Genomic DNA, 23,924 nt, shown 5'->3' with positions numbered 1-23,924 from the left:
CCCTTGCGGAGCCTCTCTGTGTCCTGCCCTCCCCAAACTGCGTTTGCCCGGTTTTATGGAGGCCTCCGTGTCTCACAGGATTGGCCGTGAAATGAAAATATGTGCTAAGTCCTCAGCGTAGAGCAAGAAATATAAAAATCAGAGGTTTAACCTCAGGGTGCTTCACCCAGGCTTGCTCTAAGCCCGGGTTTCTCTTTGCTGTTGAATGGAGTAATATTTATCCCACTACAGCAAGGCTGCCAAGCCACGTGGCTTGGCAATTGGACATGCACACAGATTATTCTTTGACATATTTAGGGAGGCACACCTACCAGACATCATGTTTGCACACATTTGAAATAATCTTGATTTAAGCGAGTCGGATTACAACATCCAGTTTTCAGTCTCAGGCTGCAGGAGTGATTTCAATTAATTAAATGGCATTGAGACAAGTTTGGGAATTGTGTGAGCGTGTAAAATCAAATATAAAGGAATCATGGAAAAGCATCGCAACGAAGCTGTGAAATGAGGGAGGCGCCTTCACAGCCCCATTCTGTTGTGCATTTGGTGATACGGATTTTGAGCAGCGCTGTTACATATAGTGGCAATCGGTTCAATACATGTTGACGAATTTAAAAGTATTTCCACTGTTTATAGGATTCGTCTTGCTGACTTCTTACGGAGCTGAATTCCATAGTCGTTCCACTAATGCACACAAATGCTCTTTGTACTGGCTGGTGGGACTGTAACTGTGTTGTCTCGTTTTCTACTTTATTGGTGTATAAATGCTTCTATTTCCCCTGGTGATGCTTGTTTGGTTTTTGTTTGTTTGTTTGTTTGTTTTACTATCATAGGCATTGGGTCTGCCTTTCTACTTCAGTGTCTCTAATACCCTTTCCTGACATCGGAAAGAATGATTTTGGTTTTTTCTCTTTCTCTGGCATGGCTTTATGTTAAAGTCCCCAAAATTAACTCTTCTGAGGCTCAGTATATTCACAGGACACCTGAAAAGTGTCCAGCCTGGGTTGTTACATGTAATGGTTGCAAATCTGGGCTCTAAAAAGCTAATTTATGATGGGTTTTTTTCCCTAATTTGCTGATGTCCGTGTGTACACATGTACAAATACACACAGGCACAGGCAGCTGGAAGTTGGCCTGTAAGTCTGGTAATTAATCGAATGTCACAGCCAAATGAAAATACTATCCCTGGCCATAACCTAGGTAACAACAGACATTGCTATAGAAACCTAATGCATGCATGGAAAAGACCAACTATACTTAAGGAGGGGGGAAAAAACCTGACCCTGAATACAGTAGTTTAAGTTCTTTTGAATTTTAAAATGCTGGGTAGCAAAAGTGGCAAAGACTGTGCAAGTCAGATATGAACGATTTTCTTTATGAGTTACTCTGAGGCAGGGACTGCATGAGCAGACACGTAGAATAAGTTGCTAACTTATCTGGAGTCTAGGTAGGGTTCACTAGAAGTCTCTCTCTATTGATTTTTATTGGGAATCAGATCAAGGCCTTTGTCTGTGAGTGAAATGAGAAAAGGAATCAATCACAAACCATTTCCCCTCTCCTGAAGTATGGCTTCACTTATGAATAACAATGATTAAACGTATTAGTCCATGGCCACTTGTTCCATCAGTTTTGGAGACATGGAGCACACATTTCAGTGTTGCTCAGACGATGTAATAGTCTATTTTACATTTCTCCAATATTTTTTGTGTAAAATTCAAGAGGCTTGATATGCATTCATAGCATCACATAGCAAGTCATAAATCACTGCTGTGCATTAGGTAAGAAATGTCCCTAGCTTTTCTAGAAAGGGAAGTGGAATCAGAGGAATCAGTTTATTTGCTGGAGGAGCTGGTATCCTCTTTAATGTCGCTCCTTTTTATCACCGATACCATTACTTCCATGAAACATTCTACAGGTATTTGTGATCAGTGATTTTTTGTGATCATAGCTCATAAATACTTGCTTTGTAAGTAGGTACAAATCAGGAGTAAGTTGAGATATTTCTTTTTCATATGCATGTAAAAATTATAGAAGAAATTAAAAGCAATTTATGAATCAGAATTGCCAAGTCTAAATTTATTGCTACTCACTGAATAGATAGTCTCTGATGTCTCTGGCTTCTGGAATCATATTACTTTATAAAAGATTTCATTTTCTTTCTTTAAAAAAAAAAAGGAAAAGAAAAAATAAAAGCTTTTTTCTTTTTTATTCCTTGGAATTTTATAGCCCCTTCTGGGTGTAGAGAAACATTGGGAAGACTTAATATCTCAAAAAAGAAAATGCAGATAGGAACCCTGACATTTATAGGTTTAAATACCGTGGCACTTTGAGGGTTTAGCTGGTGATTTTTTTTTTTTGGCATTTGAAGCCACTATTACTGATTAATGCAATAAGTACATATAAATGTTGTGTTCGTTACAGTAGGACTATAGGCATTAAAATAGCTATGTAGTTCCACTGTAATTTTGCTTGTTTAATCCTGGAACATATCAACGGAAAATCAAGCATCTAAACCAGAAGTTAGCTTCATTATCAGAGTTGTGTTACATTGGCTTCACATGCACGGCTTTAGGCATGGTACTTTGGAAATATTGGCTTTTTTTCTTGGTTGTGCAACGTTCAAGCAAAGTAGCTGAACTGCGCATGATGCCAATAAATGAATGAGTTAAAATTGGATCGGCTTGTAAAACAGCTACGTCTAATCCAGTGTTTTGGTAGCTCTGCTGTGGCCATATCAAGGCCACTTATAATAACACAGCTATTGAAATGCTGGGTTATATTTACATTCTAGATGGGGAACAGCTTGTTGGTGTTGCTATACCGTACTCAGAGTGTGAGATGCAGCATTTGTGCCAGCGGGTCTGAACATACCCTGAGCAAAACAAGGTACTTGGGAGCAAGGTCAGCTTGGCTGCTCTATGGCGTTATGGCCAGCAGCAGCTCCGCTACTCAGAAACAATGGTCTTCCCTTCTGCATGTGGTAGATCCACACAGCCTAGGAATCCATGGCCAGATTAGTTGTGTTGGCTTATTGATGTATAAATGACCCCCTGTGAATCCCGGAGGGAATTTTTTTGGAGAAGTGTTGAACAAGGGCAGCAGCTCAGTTTGGAAATCACAGAAAAACCCACCCTCAACTCGAGCAGCATGGCGGGGGAGAATTTAAGGCTTCGGCACAGGAGTGGAGATGGAGCCCAGCATCCTCACCCAGAAAGGATGAGGTCTACATTAGAGGCAAGGCATAAAAATCCCCTGGGGGTAGGACTGGAGCAAAGGGAAATTAAAACAGTGTACGCGCTTTATTTTTGAAATGTGTATGTTTTACAGATGTTAATGTAAGGAAGAAGGTTTCATGACATTTCAATAAAAGTCAGACCATCTGTTTCTGCCTGCAGTGCAGGCCTGTGCGCTGCAGCTTCGCGCTCGTGTGGGAGAACTGGGAAGCCAGGCTGACACTTGGAGTAAGCGGGGGTTAAATGAGAATCTGTTTCGCTACCCACGTAGGATGAAATGTATAGAAGATGGAAAGCAGATCAGATTTGAAAGCTCCCTAAACTGAGAAAGCTTGTCTTTAGGAAAAAAAAAAACAAAATCAAAAGCAAAGCCACGATTATCCACGTTACAAACATGGAGACATCCCATGTGCTACCATCATGATAAGCATGTGCTTTTCCCATGAATTTCTGTGCCACGTTCTGTTTTACACGTTATCTGCAAGCTGGCCTCTCGTGAAGCCAAATATTTGAGCAGGAGTCATCCCCATGGTGTCAGAGGGGTCCGATTAACAACTGAAGTGCAAACAGGGGCAGCTGAGTCAATGGCAGAGGCTGACCCCAGCAGCCTGCCAGGAAGGGGCAGCTTCGCATTCCAGCTCGGCACGGTGGGAACTCGGCCAGCCCTGCCCGCCCAGGAAAAGTCATGAATTAATGCATGTCTCTGCTGAGGGACGGGGATGTGCTAATGGCATTGCTGGGCCTCTCAGAAAAGGAACGTAATGGACTGGTTTGTGCTTATGCCCCCTATTTGAAGAGCAACTTTTAATCATGGGAACATATAAATCACAGTTTATTAAACCAAGATGTGTAGGTTGTTATTTTGGTCTACAGCTTATTGCGGATAATGCTCTACATATTTAATATAAATGATATAATGGGTCTGACTCCAAAAGTGAGTGTGTAGCTCAAGGGATAAAGTGCATTGGTGTTCTCAGGGGAATGAGAGATGCTGCTCTGATTAAGTATAATGGAAGCTAATTTCTGCAGAGCCCCATATACTCAACTGCTGATGTCTTGGCTTTGTTGGGTTTTGGTTTACATTATTAATTGACCGTACTGCTGCTTCCAAGCACTTGAGACCCCTTTGAAGTTGCAGTTTGATCAATTGATATGCAGTGTGCTACAGGTATAACCACCTTATTGCAGTAAACGGACACTTTAAATAGTTCTGTGGCTGGAGAACTGACCTAGGAAGAACTCAGTGCTGAATCATGACTCCATGTTGCTTTAGCAAAGCCTCCACCACCAGATGTTGGCTTTGGTCTTTAAAAATACCTGTTGTTCTGAGCACCACTCACTCTGAGTGAGTATTACCACTTTTAAGAGATAAAACGTGCTTTACCACATGTTTTAAGGCAGTTGTATTGGCAATAACTTCCTCTCCACAGAACAAGAGAACTGCAGTCTGGAAGGGACATGGATAGTGGTTAATAATCCACTGTAAAAGCTCTATCGTGAGGTTTCTGGATATTTTTTTCTGCAAAGCGCTCAGTAGTTTGGGATGATATAACTGTTGCAGAGCTGGATGGACATATTTGTATTTGATGCCAATTCTCCTGGGATCTGCAGAAATCTGGCTCTGTGCTTTGAGCCATCCGGCTTCCTGTGCTTTGGCAAGGCCAGCTCATGCGTAGGTGATGCTACCAGTTGCAGGGTGGGCTACGGTGAGATCATGCCATGCTCCTGCACCCTTGTCCCAGCAAATCCTGGGAGCAGAAGCACCCTGAGTGCAGGTACAGTCCCAGCAGAGGAGGGGAAGGGGGAGGTTTATTAGTAAGGTCCTGTAATCCCCACGAGGATATAGGATGACATAGCAAAGTCAACATTTTCAGCACAAATCGACCCCGTAATCTTCATGAGGGAAAGAAATCCCTGCCAAGGACAGCACCTGGCTCCCAGCAAGGTCCCTGTCTCTGCTACTGATGTCAACAAAGATACTTGTTTTCTGCCAGTACAATTGCATGATTATTTCCAAATTTAGTCCTGAATTTGGGTCCTGTTCATTGGGTGCTGGAGGAGGGATCAACAGACAAGGAGGAGGGATGGGGAAGAGAACTGGGCAGAGCGCTGCTCCGGAAATGGGGGAACAGTAAAAAAAAGCCTGCAAGCAGCAGGAAAGGGGACCCTCACCCTCCTCAGCAACATTGCTCTGTAAAAAGGAAGGAAAGCCTTCTGGGGACCCAGAGAAAGCCCCTGGCTAAAGATTTTAAATGTGCCTGAAAGGTGTCTGGGAGAGCCCAGACCTAAGTAGAAAAGGGATGAAGTGGCCACGGGTGGCTGTGAATATTGAGGCATTTCCTGCATCCTTTGCTTCATATATATTGCTGGCAGGTAGTTTCCTTGTGTTCAGCACACATTTCTCCTGTCTTGGTTCAATTTAATTTGGGTAAATCCCCAGTGTCAGCCAAACCAAATGGCTCCAAGAGCGAGAGAGGAAAGCCAATGGCTCCTTAGGGAAGGGGAGGAGGAGAGGAAGGAGATTGAGGGAAGGACTGATCCAGTTTTCCTTGATCACATTATGGCACGTGATTGGGAATCACAGGGTCCCCGGTTGCGTGTTCCCCCATCTACAGTAACCGTCCACATGTCTGTCACACTCTGACACTGGATCTGCAGCAACTGGTGCTTCAGCCGGCTGCTGGCATGTATTTATCATCAGTGGTGTTGAAAACAGAGCCAGAGTAAAATGTCATTAAAACTCCAGCTCTAGACATCAACAAGAGATAAATGGAAAAGGATTTATCAATGTGAATGACAACAATGTGATATATATTTTTTTTAAGCACAAGTTTGGGAATATTTTCTTTTGGATTTTGCTTGATTTCAGGTGACAGATCAAAGCAATGAAACAAAGTATAGTGAGTAATGTGTTCTGTTGTTCCTGCATGAACTTATTTCTACCCATTTCTTGCACGCTGCCATAGTACGTAGGTGTGCAGTGGCTGGGAGCACTTTCGCACTGGTAGGACACAGGGAAGCAAGGTCATTGATTAGCGCCGTTGTGTCTCAGCAATGACAAAGCTACATAATTATGTCCATCAGGGATCCTTTTTCTAATTGCATAGTGCTGAGGGACTAGCACAGATTGTGCCTTGTTTATCTTGGCCATTTTAGTGGCTAAGCTCACTCTGGTTGATATCCTTTTTGTTTCTGTAGCACTCACCTCCTCCTGTGGCCAGCTGTGCCCAAGCCCCCTATCCAGGTCTGATTATTTTCCTTCACACTAAATAGTTTTGATTTGCTGCCAGAGCCCTTTAATTTCATTGCAGCTTTGTTTACTGAGATGAAGCAATACACTCAGAGCACAGAGTAACACAAATAATCATAATTTTGGTGAAACTGCAGCCCCCAAGTTCCCAAGCTCTCAGCCTTCCTGCTCTGCCTGCTCGGTACCAGTGGTACCAGCACACCCAGCTCCTGTCTCGTCTTGGTTTAAACCTAATGCCATCTTGCTGCTACCACAGTTGAATGGAAGTCAGTGCCCTCTCCAAAAACTGTGTTTGCTGGTCCTAACCCTGTAAAGTTTAAAATCTGTGGAAGGAAGTTGCTTTCACCCAAATGCCAGGACTTTGTGGGGTGGCAGATCCTGGCACAATCTGCTCTTGGAATAGGGCTGAGTGCTCCTTTTGCATCACTGGGATGGACAGGGCTAAGGCAGCCACTGTCAGAGATCCCACACTTGGATCCACATAGTGTGAATACCTCGGACATAAGCTCTGCAAGGCTAGTGGCCAGCCACGTGATAGTCCAGAGGTCTCATCTGGCCTGGGCTGGTGTTCAGCTTGTACCAACCATGGACTAACACTGGTACAGCTGAGTTGTTCCAAGCTGGATCCCGTTCAAGTTCAGCAGAGCTTCAGGGTGATGCTTTAAGAAAAAAGTGTCAGCTGAATACCAGCTACCTTCCACAAAACAGTGATTGAATTGCTTTTACAGTGGCGAAACTTTGGCAGAGTATATGTGTTTAATCAATGCAATAGTTTAAAAAAAAAAAAAGAGGGGGGAAAAAAAAAGCTTCTTGAGTCCACAGCTTTACAGTGTGGTGGAATGAGTGGTGCAAATGAACTGCTGAAGCCCCCTGGTGTGACAAGAGCCTGTAAGGATAAGTCTTAGGGAAACATTTGGAGAGCCCTGAGCATTATTCCGTACTATCCTGTCCTCTCTTGCGAGGAGAACATAAGAGAACTTCCTGATGTTCTTTGCAGTCGGTCTGTAAGCTCTTGGCTGGTAGGAGTTAAGGATCATATGTTCATGCTGTCTCTGCAGCATCATCCTCTTTTTTTCTGGAGGTGTCAGGAACATAATCAGCTGTCAGAAAAAAGAGAGGCTCAGGAGAGCAAAGGATGTGGTTTTCTCAGCAAGTAGAGTCTCCTTATCTTACGTCCTCTGAATCTGGAAGGACTGGACACCAGTCCTCTTTCTCGACTGTTTTTTGCAAGACCTGGCTCAGCTAATGAGCTATCAGCCATGAACCCTTATCCAGATGGCTCTTTAAAACCAGCTGGTCTTTCACCATCTGACTGATTCCTCTGTACTGAGCAGCAGCAGATGACACTCGGCATCAAATACAGTTTCTCCAGCGTTCAGTAAACTGGGGTAATACATAGCAGTTTACTACTTGCAGAAGTGCCCCAAAACTTGTCATGGTCTGTTTGTGGAGGCAGATTGAACCTAAATGGCTTTCTGAATGAGAGTCCTGGGTATCTAGGGGATATGCAGGGATTGGGGTAGTGATGCTCTTGTCCGGAGCTGTCTGTGCTTCGAGGAACATGTTGCAGCACTGCCTTGCTTTAACAACTGGAAACGACCGGCTTTCCAGTGCAATAGTTACTTATTACAAGGAGAAAACAGCTCATAATATATTTTCAGAAATGAGGTCAAAAGAGTGCAGCTGGGGAGGGAAGTGACTGGCACAGCAGGCTGGTAATGAGATACAAAGCCTTTCCCTGCTAGGTTAAATCCAGCTTCAGTCAGCAGCGACTCAAATCTTTTATCATTTGACAGTTGTTCACCGCGGCCTTTGCGGTGTTGGCTTTGCTCCATGACATCTGAGTCAGTACTTGCATAACCAGCACCCTGCTCGGCTGCCGGGGCATCACACGGACCTGCGTGGGGGGCCGGGGCAGGTTGGCAGGGAAGCACCCGCTCCTCTTGCCGAGATCACACTTGTCCTGTGAAGAGGTGTCCTGCTCTTGAGAAGGTTTTAGGTTGAATGTACTTTATTCCTGGTTTGAAGCTCTGAACCCTGTCCGTTTGCAGCTGTGACAGGACAGCGGGGAGGAGGTTGTAATAATCATCTTCTCTGAATTGAAGAGCAGCATTACAGCAGCTCTGCCGGGGCTGTTTTGAGTTTAAAGCAACTTTGAGGCTGAGGGGAGACCTTACCGCTCTCTACAGCTACCTGAAAGGAGACTGTAGTGTGTTGGTCTCTTCTCCCAAGTCACTAGTGATAGAATGAGAGGAAATGGCCTCAAGCTGCATCAGGGGAGGTTCAGATTGGATATGAGATAATGTCTTCACTGAGAGAGTGGTCAGGCAGTGGCACAGGCTGCCCAGAGAGGTGGTGGAGTCACCATCCCTGGGGGGTGTTCAAAATACCTGTAGACATGGCACTTCAGGGCATGGTTTAGGAGGCCTGGGGGTATTGGGTTGATGGTTAGACTTGATGATCCTAGAGGTCTTTTCAACCTTAGTGATTCTATGTTTCTGTGTTGCAGCAGCCTGTGCACACAGATTCTTGAGGGGTTAAAGCCTTAAATAAAAGGGCTTAGATGTCTTCAGTACATTTCCTTTCCTTGACCATCGTAGAATTACAGAAAACAAAAGGGTAGACAGTCAGATCATTGCCCACAAGTTGTTCTCTAATGCAGATCTTGTAGTAATGGATGTAGCTTTCTTACTGATCCGTCTAGGGAAGGAGGTACTGATTTCAGATATTTATGACCTCTCCATGCTTCTGGAGAGGCGTGTTAGCCAGCTGGAGTTGTTTCTGCTTTTTCCCCTTGTAGTATATATAACATCCATATCATAGACTTTGTCTGCATCTCTTATGTCTGAGCTTTCAGATATTGCCTTGTCCTGGTCAGAGAGGTAGCAAACTTGGAGGAAGGGCCTCTGCAAATGTAGCTGGTTGGAGATGCACTGAGCTTTTGCCTGATGTAGTGGAAGCACCAAGTACTCTGTTCGCTGTACGTGATTTTTACGGCTGCCGGATTTGCCTAGCTTCTGCAGTTTCAAGTGTGCTAGTCCTCTGGGTTTGTCACTTAGCCATCTTGTATGTGAGTGGACATGGCTCAGCCTTCCTGAGTCTGAGGACTGAAGCAATGGCTGTGAAATCCCTACCCCGCTTTAGAGTATTAACTTGAGTGTGAAGCGAGGATAGTTGGAGTGTCAGTGTGAACTGCCTGCCCACAGCTGATGTTGGTGTGCAGGAATGGGACCAAAGTCTCCAGGCCTTAGGGAGACACCTGCAAAAGGATGAGAACTGGGTGAAAGGCAGAATGAAAGGGCAAAGGTGGATCTGCTTAAATAGATTGGATTTCCCTACTGAGTGAGGGAAATCTCTGGCATGAAGGTGTCCCCTGCTCCAGAGAGTCTGCTCTTTAGGTACTCACTCTCAACATGCTGAGTCCTTTTGGCTCCTACTGTTTTCATACACTTTAGAGCAGGATGACAGCTCTGAGGAGTAAAACAAGCCAGGAATGTGACTGCTGTCATGTGCTGGAGGTATGCTGTAATAGTGACCTGGGATGGGCTGTGGGGTGAAGCTGGGGCTGGATGACAAGGGAAGGGAAGGATTTCCTGGAGAGGAAAATTGCCTGGCTAGCCCTTTGGAAAAATGTAAGCATGTTCTGCTGAAGGGCACTTGTGCTCCTTCCTGCCAGATGCTTGCAGCACCGCAGAGCTGGGTGTTAAGAGGAGGTATCAGCTGCAACCTGTTGTGCTGCCAAGCAAAGGAAGCCACCCTGGGGTGTCCTTTTGGGGGCTGGTCTTGCAGGTGCTTTGGTGAGTAGGCAAGTGGATGAGGAAGGTTTAAATCAGCCTGCAAACAGAAGGTGAAATAACCAGAAAAAAGGAAATGTGTGAGGAATATCTACTATTCCTAGTATTTCAGTACTAACTTATTCAAATAGCATCAGCCTCGAGTGCACCTGAAGTGCTGCATTTAACATATTAGCAGGAAGCAGAGAGAGGAGAGGAGAGATGCTTCATCTGCAGAAGGAGGAGGTAGCTCAGGAGTCAAGAAAGCATATGTGGACAGGAAAGCACAGGCCAACCTTGCGTCATTTGGTGGATGCAGAAATATCAGAAATGTGTGTGGTCACTATAAACACTTGGCAACAGAGATATAGAATTGGGCCAAGTGTTAGTTGATCCATGGCAATGGACGTCACTGAAGTTGAGTCCCTTTCCACGAGTTCGAATTTTACTCATGCACAGGCAAGAAGAATAAGATGATGGAGTTTAAGGGGACCTCCAAAATGGCAGGACCATTAAATATCCCAGGGTGAGTGTTCGTTCATTTCACGTGACTGATACTTATCCAGGTATGTGTTTGAAGTTCCCTTTAGGCTTTTGTTAACAAAGTAGGGATTCATTTCTGGATTAACTCTTTCTTTAAGTAGGAGGGCCCAAGTGCTTATGGCTTTGTTGAACATGCTGCATGCCTGCTAAGTGTGTTTGACTTGCACAGTTGTGGCAACACCAGCATCTAAAACTTTGTAGACATACCTTTCAGTACACCTTGATAGCCTCTTGGGGTACCTCCTGGCTCCATGCTGAAGTTTTGAGGTACAGAAGTGATATCACTGTTCTTCAGCCTCATCTCATTGCTGGGTATCCTGACAGTGCTTATTTTATTGGTAGGAGTGTGTAGAAACGTTGCAAGAGGACAGGGCTTCATTTGACTTTACCCTTACCCAGTGTCTGTGCTGGGAGAAGGAAATAAGATGGTAACTGATTCATCATACTTGTGAAGCATGGGCTTGCCAGTGGTAGATAAGTACATCCCAGTTCAGGGCACTTTTAAGTCTTTTGATATAGTTGTGGTTTTGGTACCTGGCTATGCAGCTGCCTCCTCTCCCTTTTTTCTCTCCCCCTTTTTTCTCTCCCCCTTTTTTCTCTCCCCCTTTTTTCTCTCCCCCTTTTTTCTCTCCCCCTTTTTTCTCTCCCCCTTTTTTCTCTCCCCCTTTTTTCTCTCCCCCTTTTTTCTCTCCCCCTTTTTTCTCTCCCCCTTTTTTCTCTCCCCCTTTTTTCTCTCCCCCTTTTTTCTCTCCCCCTTTTTTCTCTCCCCCTTTCCCCCTCCCTTCATTTTCTCCCCCTTTTTTCTCCTTTGTGCCATTAGCCACATCTTAGACAGGTAACTCTCTTCAGAGCAATTGTTAGAAGAACAGTTAGAAGAACTGTACACTTCAAGTGGTATAAACCAGCGATTCCACTGTACAAAGTGATTCCGCTTTCTTCCTGGCCCTTTCCTGCTGCCCCCATACTTGTGCTGGGACAAGTGTTTGTACTGCATCAGAAAACTGGTCTGGATTAGAACTAACCAGCAGGACAGAGGTCTGAGGTTAGTTGTAATCTATATCTCTTCAAGATCCGATTGTGAAAGGCAGAAGAAAGCCAGCACTGTGTGGATCATTTCACGGCAAGGAGAGGGTTAGTCTCTGAGCAGGATAGTGCCTAGAGAATAACAGCCGTTTGCTGCACTAGTGTTCAGCCAAAAGCAGGATCCAGTACCAATGAAGGCAATGGAAATTATACTACCAAGTGGCATAAGGAGCAGGAGGAGGCCCATAGCAATTTATTTTCAGTCAAACAAGAGCCATGAAGTCATTAGTTATTTCTTCAGAAGGCTTTGGTAGGTGTGCTAGAGAGCACTGTGCCGTCTCTGCTGTCCCATATGTGCACAAAAAGATTAATCACCAGGTTAGCAAGATAGGAATTATGATGAGGCAGAAGACTGAGTCAGACACAGTGGGGAGAGGCAAATGTCACAGGCTGAAGCAGTGCTCGGACTCCTGTTGAATTTTGAAAAGATGTAGAATGAGGGAGATTTTTTTGTTCTTTTGATAAGAGAAGAAGGGAGGGTTTGAAAAACATTACTTTCAGAAGCGAAGAAATTGCAAATTATGGCTTCATTCTCTAGCTACAGCTTTCCTGAGGATTTCATGTACTTGGCAGATATTTAATTACTCTCACCTCAGTAACCTTGTAAGCATTGCAGAAAATAAAGAAAACTCTGCTGCAAGACTTGCAATCCAGCTGTAACTCTGATGCCTTTACTAGCACCTCTAGAGCTATTTTCTTCATTGTAAGAGTAGGAAACTGAGGCTAGTATAAGCTGATAAGAAATAGAGAGCAGGTCCCAAGACCTGAGTTGTTAAGTCTCTGTTCTAACAGCCTTATATCCAGTTATTCTGAACCTCGGAAAGTGGCACAGTCTAAACGCTTGCCTTGCTGCACAGTTGTGGCTGTGTGCGACATTACCGCATGCATTCCCCTGGCACCAGCCCTGGGGCTTTCATGCGTACGCTGTAAATGGATATCCTAGTGGTCTTTATGAGCATTAATATTCTGTCTCGGTTACACAGAGACTAGATGTACTATGCAGATGAAATCACCCACAGTGATTTCAGTGGGGTTCTGCAGGCTCGGGTTTAGACTGTTCTTTTCATTAATTTGGACTCTAATGATATACTTGTAAAGTGTTTGGGGTTTTTTAAGTTTCCACGGGGTGTTCCTCTGCTTTAGCATGTTACAGAAGTAAGGTACATGGTTAAGGCACTGATTTAGAGCAAGCAAGCTAGGAATATCTTTGCCTCAATTCCCTCATTTCTTAAACTTACATTGGAAGAGCATATCATAAATCATAGGAGAAGCAACAACTTACCCTGTTCTGCAACCCACCCAAGCAGCTGCTTTTAAAAAAGCTGACATTTAGTGCAATGATTAAGTATGAAATCCATAAGTGTGAAATTAAGCATCAGAACAAGCAAGTAATTACTTCCAAACTTGTCTTTATACATTGTACATACAACATTTCCCCTCCCACTTTTTCCCCCTTAATTTTCCTCCTCTTTTCCTTTACTTGTCAAGATGTCAACCCTTCAGGTCGGGGCCTGTGTTATCTTATATGTTTGTGAAGCACGCTGCACACAGGGGGTGCTACCAGAAGCAAAACACGAAAGATGATGATGGCAACAGCGGTTTAGAAGTTTTGTGCAAAACCAGGGAGAGGGTGCCGGGGCAGAAGGCAGTTATAGCAGCCTCTAGCAGAGGACAGGGTGATGGTGAGACAGACAGTGCTGGCCACTGAAGTGTCACCAAAGACAGGCAGTGTGCAGCTTTCTGTAAGCTTGTCTCAAAACAGCAAAGAAAGCCTAGATAGGACAACTGAGGTTAATGTGGAAAAAGCTGTTAAATGTTAGCTTTAGCAGCCAGACATCTTTGCTAAAATAGAAAACAAAAGTTATTTCATTAAAGCCTCTGAACACAAAGTACTCTGTGAAAGTTTAAATGCCAGGTGGTGTATTAAGTAAATAAAGTAGTCCTGCTGTAGGCATTGTTTCTCACAGCAGCCGGCTATAACCAGCACATAGTACAAGCGACCATGTGAATCTCTGCCATGTGATATAGTGCTATGCCCGGCTAATGTGCTGATACGGGGCTGGGAAGTCAGAGGAGACTTTTCTTCCAGCAGTTATCAGTATGTCAATAAGGGCCAACTGTTGCACGTGGCTTATTTGCATGGATTGGCTTACACTCCTTAGTCATCTGGTTTGGATCAGAAAAAGAAACGGCGTTTGCACGGATGTCATGTGTCTTTCCAGCACAGTTTGAATGAACAGGAGTGGTTGATTTTCATTTTAGTGACTTTTTAGATTGGTATCATAGTACTGCACAGTTAGCTTTTGCTGTAACCCAGCAGTTACCCCTGGGCAGGGGTTGCAGCGTGTCATATCCCCTTATCGGCAATCTTGGATTTGCGTACAACAGGAACCATGTGGAAGGTGGCACTCTCTAACTCCTCTTGCGCTGCTGTCAGTGGCAGGATTGGAAAGTTAGCCAGGTGATTCAGAAAGTGAAAATTTGGTATTTTCAAGCTTCTTGGCCCCACAACCTGTGGGTAACGGATGCACAGAAGGATAAAGCATTCCTTGCTCTTGTGCACTTCTCATGCATGATCAAACCTCCTCCTTCTGCTCATGGGGTTCTACAGGATCCTTCCCCCCCGTGCTGTTACCTCCTGAGGATCACTACTAATGCTTCACTCCTGTCATTGGCACTTGTGCTGGCAAGGTATGTGTTGCCTGAGTTTCTGACAGTACATGCTGGCCACAGCCGTACGGCATCTGGTAAAGTCTTGGTGCTGAGTCTCTCCGTATAATTAACCTGCTGAGCTAATTGCTCGTGCCTGGCTCAGGCACTTATTCAGTGGCTATCCCAACTGTTACCAGGACCTCTTCATTTACCACGTCAGGCTGTCAAACAGCAGTGGAATGTGCATTTGGCTGCCTCAAAAAAAACAAAACCAAAAAAAGCCATTCTTTGCCATCAAGCTCATGGCTGATCTCTGTTCCTTTGCTATGAATTATTTGCCTATGCTATTCTCTCTAGTATTTGTGAGTCAAAGGAGAAGGAGTGGCAGAAAATTGGGAGTTAGGGGCCAGACTGGAACCTTCCTACCAACGAGAACTAGAAAAAGCCCACTGGGAGGGATGCTCTACGCCAGGATTTCTGGTCTCTGCTTGCTGTGTTTGGATCCCATGTATTGTTGCTTTTAAAGCAACAAATTCATAACTGTATACATCTCTGGATCCTATATACTACTTCCTGCAGCTTCCCTATAGGCCTAAGAGCCCAAGTTCACAGCCCTTGACAGCCACCTCTTTCCTGACAATCAAGGCCCCTGATCAGGTCATGTACTCTGATAGAAATTTGTCTGCTGAATAACGGAAAAATGCAAGTCTGTTGAAAACAGGCAATGAAAGAAGAAAGTGATGAAACTCCTCTCATTGGGGAGACTAACTATTAAGAGCTAAGTGTGAAAATGCAGGCTGCTGTGGAGGTTTCAATCTCAGAAAGGTGCTAAGCCTGGAAGAAGGAGAAGGTAGAAACCACCTGCAAGGGTGCTTGTGCAGTAGGACGAGGGGAGCTCTGCAGGGTAGATCCCCCGTGGCCAGGAGCCTGTCAGACGGACCCAGCCTGATGGTGCAGAGGCAATGACTGCTTTCATAACCTATCCAGAACCTCGCAGTGCTCTCTGACAAGGCAGAACAACACAAAACGGAAACGTCCCAGGGCCTGCAGAGCCCCCTTTATCTGAGACTGGTGGTGTAGGCTGCTTGCAGTTCCCAGGTGGTGGGTATTTGAAAAGCTGCTCTAAGGAAATGGAATACTATTATTTCAGTTATGTTCTGTAAGCCATATTGACATAACGTGTCAAGTCCTTCCAGATCTGTCATGTACATTTAATAAATGTAAGATAACAAACCTACAATTCTGGGCAAGGTGGGGATCCTCTGCCTAATTAGCAGTGCGGGAGAAATCTGCAGTAAACCCTTTAAAGGACGCAGCGTTGGGAAAGGGTTTCTCCTGATCAGCCTTACTTCATAAAGGGGCCTTGAGAGCTTCAGAAAGAAGACCAGTTCTCAAAACTTCACTAATTAAACTCCTCAGCTCCCTGATTCTCTCAGTTTTACGAGGAAAAGGTGTTACATTGCAGATTCCACAGATATGAGTGTTGTTTGGGCATGTAAATAGACCACAAGCAGAGAAAAATGCGCTGAGCCCTGGAAACTGATGTGGCTTCATCTGAGGTTTTACAAAGTGAAATAGCGTCTAAAGCAAAAGTTGGTGCTTTCAGGTTCAGGTACTTCCATGGCTGAGACCACTTAAAGAGTGGTTTCCTTTACTATGTTTCAACTAATGTAAAGAAATTAGATTTTTACTGCAAAAATATATATTTCCCTGTGAAACTTTCCAGACAGCATATGATATTTTAATGACTTAAAGGGTGTATTTTACTCTTCCTTTGATTAATAAAAAAATCTCAAAGATGTTTTTGGAAACAAGTAAGCTTCCCACTGAATGGTGTACCAGCTGCGTGAACAGCCATGGAGTTGTTTCAGTAAGACTGAAACAAATGTGCTTACTAATGCAGCCAGGATAGATGCTGCTCAGCCGGAACCAGGGAGCTTAGGTGAAGGACTGGGAGGCCCGGCCATTACCCAAGTGATGCGCTGCTGATCACAGCTGTAGGCTCTATGGTTCAACAACAGAAGCTGTAGTTCTTGTAGGGTGGAAGGCATCCTGAACTGGTGCGTAAGTGAAAATGCTAGATGCGGCAGGAAATTTCCAGGGCGGTATCTGTCATATTTTTTGGCACAATAACTCTTAATCTTACTTTTCAGGCTTAATTGTATTTATTTTTTTCTAACTAACAGGTATTTTACAACATTTAGTGTCAATATCCCCTGTACTATTTGAATAGATACAGGCAGTAGCCATTTACCTGCTTATGGCTTCATAGTTTTACAGCCATTAAGTAGCATTAAACTTCATTTCACATAATTTGCATCAATTTGCTTATGTGTCAAAATTAATGCAGTAGTGTGTCTGAAGAGTGAATCAGCTTGATGAACAGCCAGCTAAACTCAGATTCACTTGTGCTGCTAACTACTTAAAATTCAGCAGCCACAGCCTGCCGCCTTCTCTGTTTTACTGCCAGCTGAAGAATGGTAATGAAAGGACAGCGTTGTCCTGGGAAGGAGTCAGACAAAAAGTGTCACATGGAGCCACTGCAAATGGAAATTCCTTTTGGTTTTTTTTCTGAGAAGTTTCAGTCTAAATGGTAAATGAATATATCCCTGTATAAAAACCTGGAAAGCTATTTTAGCAACAGCTTTATATGGTAGCAATGGTATTATCTGCTTGATCAGGTGCCGGACGAGAGGATACTGAAGTGTGGTTCCTAGGAAGAGGTAAAGTGCAAAAGGGATTTATTTTTCAGTAATTATTACCAGTTTTAGCAACTTAATCTTAAGCACACCAGTACAAAAGCAAAGTCTGAGAGCAGACTGCTGGCTGTATCGTTTGGGCCCTCGACAGGGGAGTGTGACTCTATTCTGAACCTCCTGAAGCCAGCCTTTTGTAGAGGAGCATTAGCACATCCCTGAAATCCCGAGCAGCATGATTTGTGGGCAGGTGGCTCCAAAAGTTCATGAGGGCAGGGGCGGTTTTTCTTTCTGGAAAAGGTTTGATATAAAAGGGAGGCTTTGGCAGGAATCACTGGGCTGTGAGCATCCTTCCTCCCAGAAACCACCAGATGCATCCTGCCAGGTCAGGCATGAAATGTAGGTGACAGAACTAATTGTGGGTGTCACCTGGGGAATGTAGGAAATTCAGGGGGGCAGCCACCCTTCGTCCCTTGGGAGTTCGCGAATGACAACGGAGTGCTTTGTCCTTTCCTGTTATGTATCGGTGGAAGGCTCGTTTGGATCAGAACACCCAAGTGGGCGGAGAACTTAATGCCGTGCAAAATAAGGGCTTTATTTAACAGAAATAGTTGCACATACCTAAAAGAACAAGTTAAGGTAGCAACATTGGTTTGTACGTTTGTGACGCGTGTTGCCTGCTGACTTGGGCCAAAGTTGTGGGCTCTGCCGTTACGGCAGTGCTTTCTCAGGGCTCTTGCATCCGACCTGTGAGGTGTGGCTAGATCCCGGCTGAAGGTGCTCAGATACGGGCACAGAACCGAATGCCGGGCCGTCGCTGCACGCCGCCAGAGACAGCGCTGTCGCAGGGAGAAGGCAACCGGAGACAGCCCCATTCGGCTCACAATTAAGACTAGCGCTATTTAGTTCTGTTAGGATCTCACATACATATTCTGAGTAAAGTTATACTATAACACAAAAGTCATTTCTTTACATTAATGCAATTTTGCACCACGTAGTCATATATTCTTATGAATATTCATATTCATCTGCGTATTCAGTTACGCAAACATTAGGACTGATGATTCATCAACATGGAGACCACAAAGTTATCCTTTTTTTTTGCTCTTGTTTTGTCCCCAGAAAGGAAATGTCTGGATGAATCAGACCAAAGCAAAACTGGACTGTTTGAAAACTGGGCAGGGCCAACCAATAGAAAACACAGGACAAAACCTTGTGTTTGTGACACAGTAATGGATCTGCTAGATTTTTTTCTCTCTGTTTTTTTTTTGTTTAAAATTCTTGGTTTATATTATGGAAAAAGGAAGAGCTATTTAGCTTCTTAACATGAAAATATCACATTTCATTATGCATTTAATTGTGTGATGAAAGAAACATTAGCATGAAAGATAATTACTTGCCATATCAGTTCATCTTGTTACCAGAACAGGCAGGGTCTGCAGCCAATCTCAAAGATTGTTTCTTCTCCAAAATCCTAAGTACATACTGAATTTTTTCAGCTTTGTTATAGAAGACTCTATAATTGTTGGCTAGTTTTCACTGCTTAATTATTTTATGCGTACTTTCTCTGAAATGAACGGTTTTCAGCCATGAGATGAAGCTGTATCTTGCCTCTTCAATGGGCTTCGCTTGTAGTAGAACAGGTCAGCTACTGCACGTACATAGAGCTTTATATTTACACCAATGCTGCCTGTTTAGATGGCAGTCCAATAGGATTAAAGTTAATACAAAGTTCTGTTACTCCTGAACTGATTTTGGTCTGGGGATCTATTACAGATTTTCATTCTTTTATGTGGCAGGCTTCTATAAAATCCTTTGTGGTGTTTAGGATGTTGAGCTGTATCACTGCAGCCAAAAGTCTTTTGTTTTAATAATCACAAAAATATTTAACATATCCTATGGGATTATTCCTTAAATCTCAGTATTGTACAAATGTAAATAACATAGATACCACAATAATGCTACGAGATAGGCTTTTAAATACCAAATATTCAAAAGCTTAATTACATAATTTAATCAAATACCCTGCAAAATAATTATGCTTTTCCCTCCACCTCTTCACGGAAACTGAGTCACAGAAAAATTTAATCTCAACTGTATTAGGGTGTGCCTCACGGTACTTTGTTTTAAGCGCCTAGTTGAAACAGAGAGTCGTAAGGCTCAGAGTGCTGCCAGTAAAGTTGCTGGAGTCACAGATGCTCTTCATCCATAAAAACTCACGCCAAATGTCCAAGGCTGGCATTCACCACCAGTGAATGTTCTTATAAAATGGGAACCGCACTGCCTGTCCCAGCTGTGCTGTTACACATCTATAAAGAGGTAGCAATAGTTTTCATAGGATGTAAGCGATGTTACTTCCTTGGTCTCCTTTGATCTACATCTTCCTGCATCCTATAGACGTCCTCCATGCTTGGCAGGCCAGCCTTGTCAGGACGGTGAATATGTGGTTTCCTTATGTTGGGTAATAGCTCTTTTGGCAGAGCTTGTTGATACTGGAAGTGTTTTTTGAAGACTTGCTGAATACATTAGCACGCAGTGAACACATCCCAGCAGCAAGACTTTAAGATCTAATGGTGTTTTTCTCCCTTTTCGTGGTTTTACATTTGCATCAATTACAGCTACCATCCCCCTCACACCCCAGTCTGAGTGCTTAGGAAGCATTTGTACATCCATAAAAACACAGAAGATAAGAGCATCTTCCCCAGAACTGTTTATGTAAACTTGTCTGTAAGCAAAACTGAACAGGCAAGTTAGGTGTCCTTTTAATCCTTCAGGATGTGGAACGCCCTCCAGCCCCACTGAAATCAGCAGAAGTTGAGGGCATTCAAAATACCAGGGTTATTCTTCTTGCCCCACTCCGTGGCATGTCACATTAGCCAACATTTCTATCTGCCTCCAGCATCCAGTGTGCGCTGGATCTGTGGTCAATGCTGCTTGATTGGCAGAGCTGCAGGTCTCTTTATGAAATGAAATGGAAATCCTTGGAGGGCAGCTGCAATTTTGGGAAAGGACTGAAGAGGAAGACTGAGTAGGGGGTCCTTTTTAATTCAAGCAAAGCTAAAATTTTTCAGTGAGAGCTAGGATTTTCTTCGAAAGAAATAAATACATTACACTGCACCATGAAAACCACTACAAACAAAACACGTTAGAGCCTAATTGTTTTGCAGGTTTCTTGATGAGTGATTCTATTCTCTTAAAGTTAAATCTCTTCATATTCAAAAGGCATCAAGAAAGGTTGTTTTCAATGAAGAATGATAGCTAAAGAACAGTTACCTAAATTCCTCATTAACTCCTTTAATCATAAGATAGGGTAACTCTTCCCCAGATACATCAGGAGTAATGGTTTCTTCAAGTCCTAGATCCTTCCCTGAGTTGTTGGATTTCTAGTCTTCTGAGTCTAGCATCTTAGTCATTACTGAGTTTTATTCTTACTTTCCAACATTACAAAGTTTTCTTCGAAAACGCTGTCTGTGAGGTGAAATGTGACACTGAAAGGTCAATATGTACTGAGTATAAAGTGTTTTGTACTGATGCACTTTACCCCGGCTGAAAGGAGGGGCCACTGGCAGCTGCGTGTACACCAATGCAAAGCGTTTGAAAGGGAAAAAATCTTTGGCGCAAAAACCTCTGGTGGAGCCTTGAAAGCTCACACTGAGAAGATGAGCTCGACGTACCATGAAGATGCATTATTATGTCCTCAAACACTTGTTCGAATGGCGTAAGAGAACCGTCCTGTTTCCTGAAGTACACATAGATACAACAAGAAACACAGATGTTGTCACCTGAATTTTCTAATTGGTTGTGGATGTCTGCTGGTTCTTAAATGGATAATAAATATAGCTTAAATGATCTGTTTGATCACAATTCAGAACTGCCCTAAGAACGTAACCAAAAATACAGCTGGGGTAGATACGCTGTCCAATAAAACCAGGAGGGTCACAAGAGAAGTGATCTGCTGCTGATACTGGTTTTCAGCAAAAGATATGAATAATCCTTCTCCTCAAAGGCTGCTGAAAACAATTCTGGTTTGTATAAAGGCATTGCCAGGAGCCTTACAGAAAGCAGACTGAGGCTCATGGGAAATATGCCCTGTTTCTTTTTGCCTCTGCTCCTAATTTTATTCTAACTGCTGGCTGAGATACTGTTAAAATAATGAAAAAGAAGAAAAAACAACCATTAAAGCCCTTGAGCCGTTTGCCATGAGATAGAGGTATTCCTGAGACTCAGGGGAGTATTAAAATTATAACAATAAAGTCATACCAGTGCTGATGATCATTTTAGAAATAAGCAGTCAGACAGGAGGTTAATGCAACACAAACCTCCAGTGCTCTTGCCTTGCCACTTTGCCTCCTGTAAATGGATCGGGAGGTTCAACCAGTTGAATGATTAAGAGTTTTGATGGCAAAGCAGAGCAATTCCCTTTCATAAACGAGGTGGTGAGATACATACTTTTAGTCTGGGGAAATGTGATGAAAAAATACAGGTTCAGTGTAAAACTGAACTGACCTTTGGTAATTATTCTTGTTTGCAGCCTCTGGCCTCTCCTCTTCTCCATCTACCCCAACACAAGTGACCAAGCAGCCCACGTTTCCTCTTGAATCCTATAAGCACGAGCCTGAGAGACTAGAAACACGGATTCACTGTTCTTCACCTCCGGACACAGGGCAGAGATTTTCTTTGCCTCCATCTCAAAGTGCAGCCAAGCCTCCTATCATGACACCAGCTCCCTGTGCTACCTCAAAACCAGTAAGTAAAGCAAGTGTCTGGTTTTCCACTGGGAAAAAGTACTGGGTTGTGTGTTAACTGTTTCTTGTATTACAACCGATGGGCTAGAGCGTGTGTGTCCATACTGCGGAACAGAACGAGAACAATTTCATGGGACTTTTACTTCAGACTTGTCCCAGCTTCTCCCAGTATTCAGCTGACAAGGCACTAGGAATCCAAAGGTGGTAGCTCCCCTTCTGATTTACCCGAAAAGCAACTAATTTTTGCACTGTTCTCAAGCGAGTTTTGCAGTGGCTCCAGATCCCAGCGTACATTGCTGAGCTGCTGCTTTAGAGGAAGATCAAATTTTATTTAGGATTGTCTTTATCTCCCTTAGGAAGAGCTGATGAGAGAGCTAGCAGCCAAGGAGAGCATATCAAAAAGAAATTTGCAGTATGAGCTGCAGGGGGTTTGAGTTCCTGCTGCCTCTGGAGTCTCAGATGACTAAGGCAACCAGTAACTAATGGCACTAGTTGCTATCATGCCTTCTGCCCCAGCTCAGAGAGCAGAGAAAGGAAGGCAGCACTACCAGGGTATTTATCCTGCCCCCCACGTAGTAGAGGTGTCTTCATAAGAGTGGTTTCTTCAGCTCCTGGGAATGCATGAACTCAGCGCTTCCTGGGAATACTTGAATTCCAGTCTCTGATATTCTCCACCGCAACATCTGCACCGCGTGCTGTTGTCCCTCTTCCTCCTCCCCTCTCCCTTGGCCAGCCTAAGCCTCAGAGGCATCGCTGCTCTTCTCTTTTTGTGCTCATCTGCCTGTTTGCTCCTTCTTTCTTTTTCATGTTAATTCATTTGCATTCACTATCTTTCCACTCAACATTCCCCTGCCTGATGGAACTAGCCAACTGTGACCTGTCACCAGCGTTCACTACCCTCCATCTGTCTTTCCCCAGCTTTTCTTCTTTTTTTTTCTTTTTCCTCAAATATAAAATATTTGATATTCACTGTATCTAGAAATCTAGAACTGTAAAGGATATAAAAGTGCATGAGGTCCGTTTCCCTGCTGAACGACTACAAGTTGTTTCATTCCAGTTCTTACTGATTTATTTAAAAGCAGGAAGTTTCCTCCCCCTCGCCCATGGGAAAGCTGTTCCGGGATCTGAATTCACTAACACAGCAATCCCAAAACCCTTTTGCTTTTGTGTTAGGTACCCCCACAGCAGCAGCCGCCACTGTTTTGCTGCAAGTGCTTAGGTACTGGACCAGCATTCACATACTAGTTTCAAGTTGTTCACACGCACCCAGTAAAATGCATGCCCTGTTTTGGGGAACCCTTCTCTAATGGTTAGGAAGTCTCTGATTTTTAATCAAAGTTTTTTTCAGGGACAGGTTATGACCATTTTCTCTTATAATTAATAGCCATTTTCATTCACTGTTTGTTACATCCTGTTGTACCTATAGTCAACCTTTGTTTTTTCTAGATTAAGCAAGCCAAAGTCTCCTTGCAAAATACAGACTTTGGTCTGCTGCTATGCAAAAGTAAATAATTAAAGTATTAAATAAAATTAATCCTACATTTATAGTTAGGAAACTCCAGCACTAACTATTCTCTGGCCAACTCGCTGCCTTTCCACGTAAGTTGTAGTCATGGGATACATAAATTAAGAAACTCCAAAGGCTTCTAGGACACGAAAAACATTTGTTGTAGGTTTCAGTCTTTCAGTCGTATTATTTGCATATGAATGTGATTATCTGTGTTATGCAGCTACAGAGGAGGCTTTTGTACCTGTTAGAATAGAAATGGGGAAACAACATAATCTTAGCACATTCCACAGACTGAAGAAACAGACTAAGAAGTTTGTTTTGTTCTTAATTATTTGCTGATTTGGACAATTGAAGTTGAGTAGAAGGCGCCAGAATACAGAAACAGAAGTCTCAGCAAGTACATATCAACTGTTGTGGTTGTACATATGTACAAGTGAGG

The 23,924-nt window shown here is 43.6% G+C and overlaps 1 protein-coding gene across 4 annotated transcripts in view; it reads left to right on the top strand.

Annotated features, from left to right (window-relative positions):
- PRKAG2 (protein kinase AMP-activated non-catalytic subunit gamma 2) overlaps positions 1 to 23,924 on the top strand; it is a 231,560-nt gene that overhangs the window by 134,106 nt on the left and 73,530 nt on the right. For all 4 annotated transcript variants that reach the window (XM_075082282.1, XM_075082286.1, XM_075082283.1 and 1 more), the window contains one exon: positions 21,762 to 21,976. In XM_075082282.1, the coding sequence (XP_074938383.1) occupies positions 21,762 to 21,976 (215 nt within the window). The remainder of the gene's footprint in view (positions 1 to 21,761; positions 21,977 to 23,924) is intronic.

This window comes from Phalacrocorax aristotelis, chromosome 2 (assembly GCF_949628215.1).
Source record: "Phalacrocorax aristotelis chromosome 2, bGulAri2.1, whole genome shotgun sequence".
Lineage (NCBI taxonomy): Eukaryota > Metazoa > Chordata > Aves > Suliformes > Phalacrocoracidae > Phalacrocorax > Phalacrocorax aristotelis.
The sequence above is the reverse complement of the archived record's forward strand: the minus strand, read 5'-3'. Positions and strand labels throughout refer to the sequence as shown.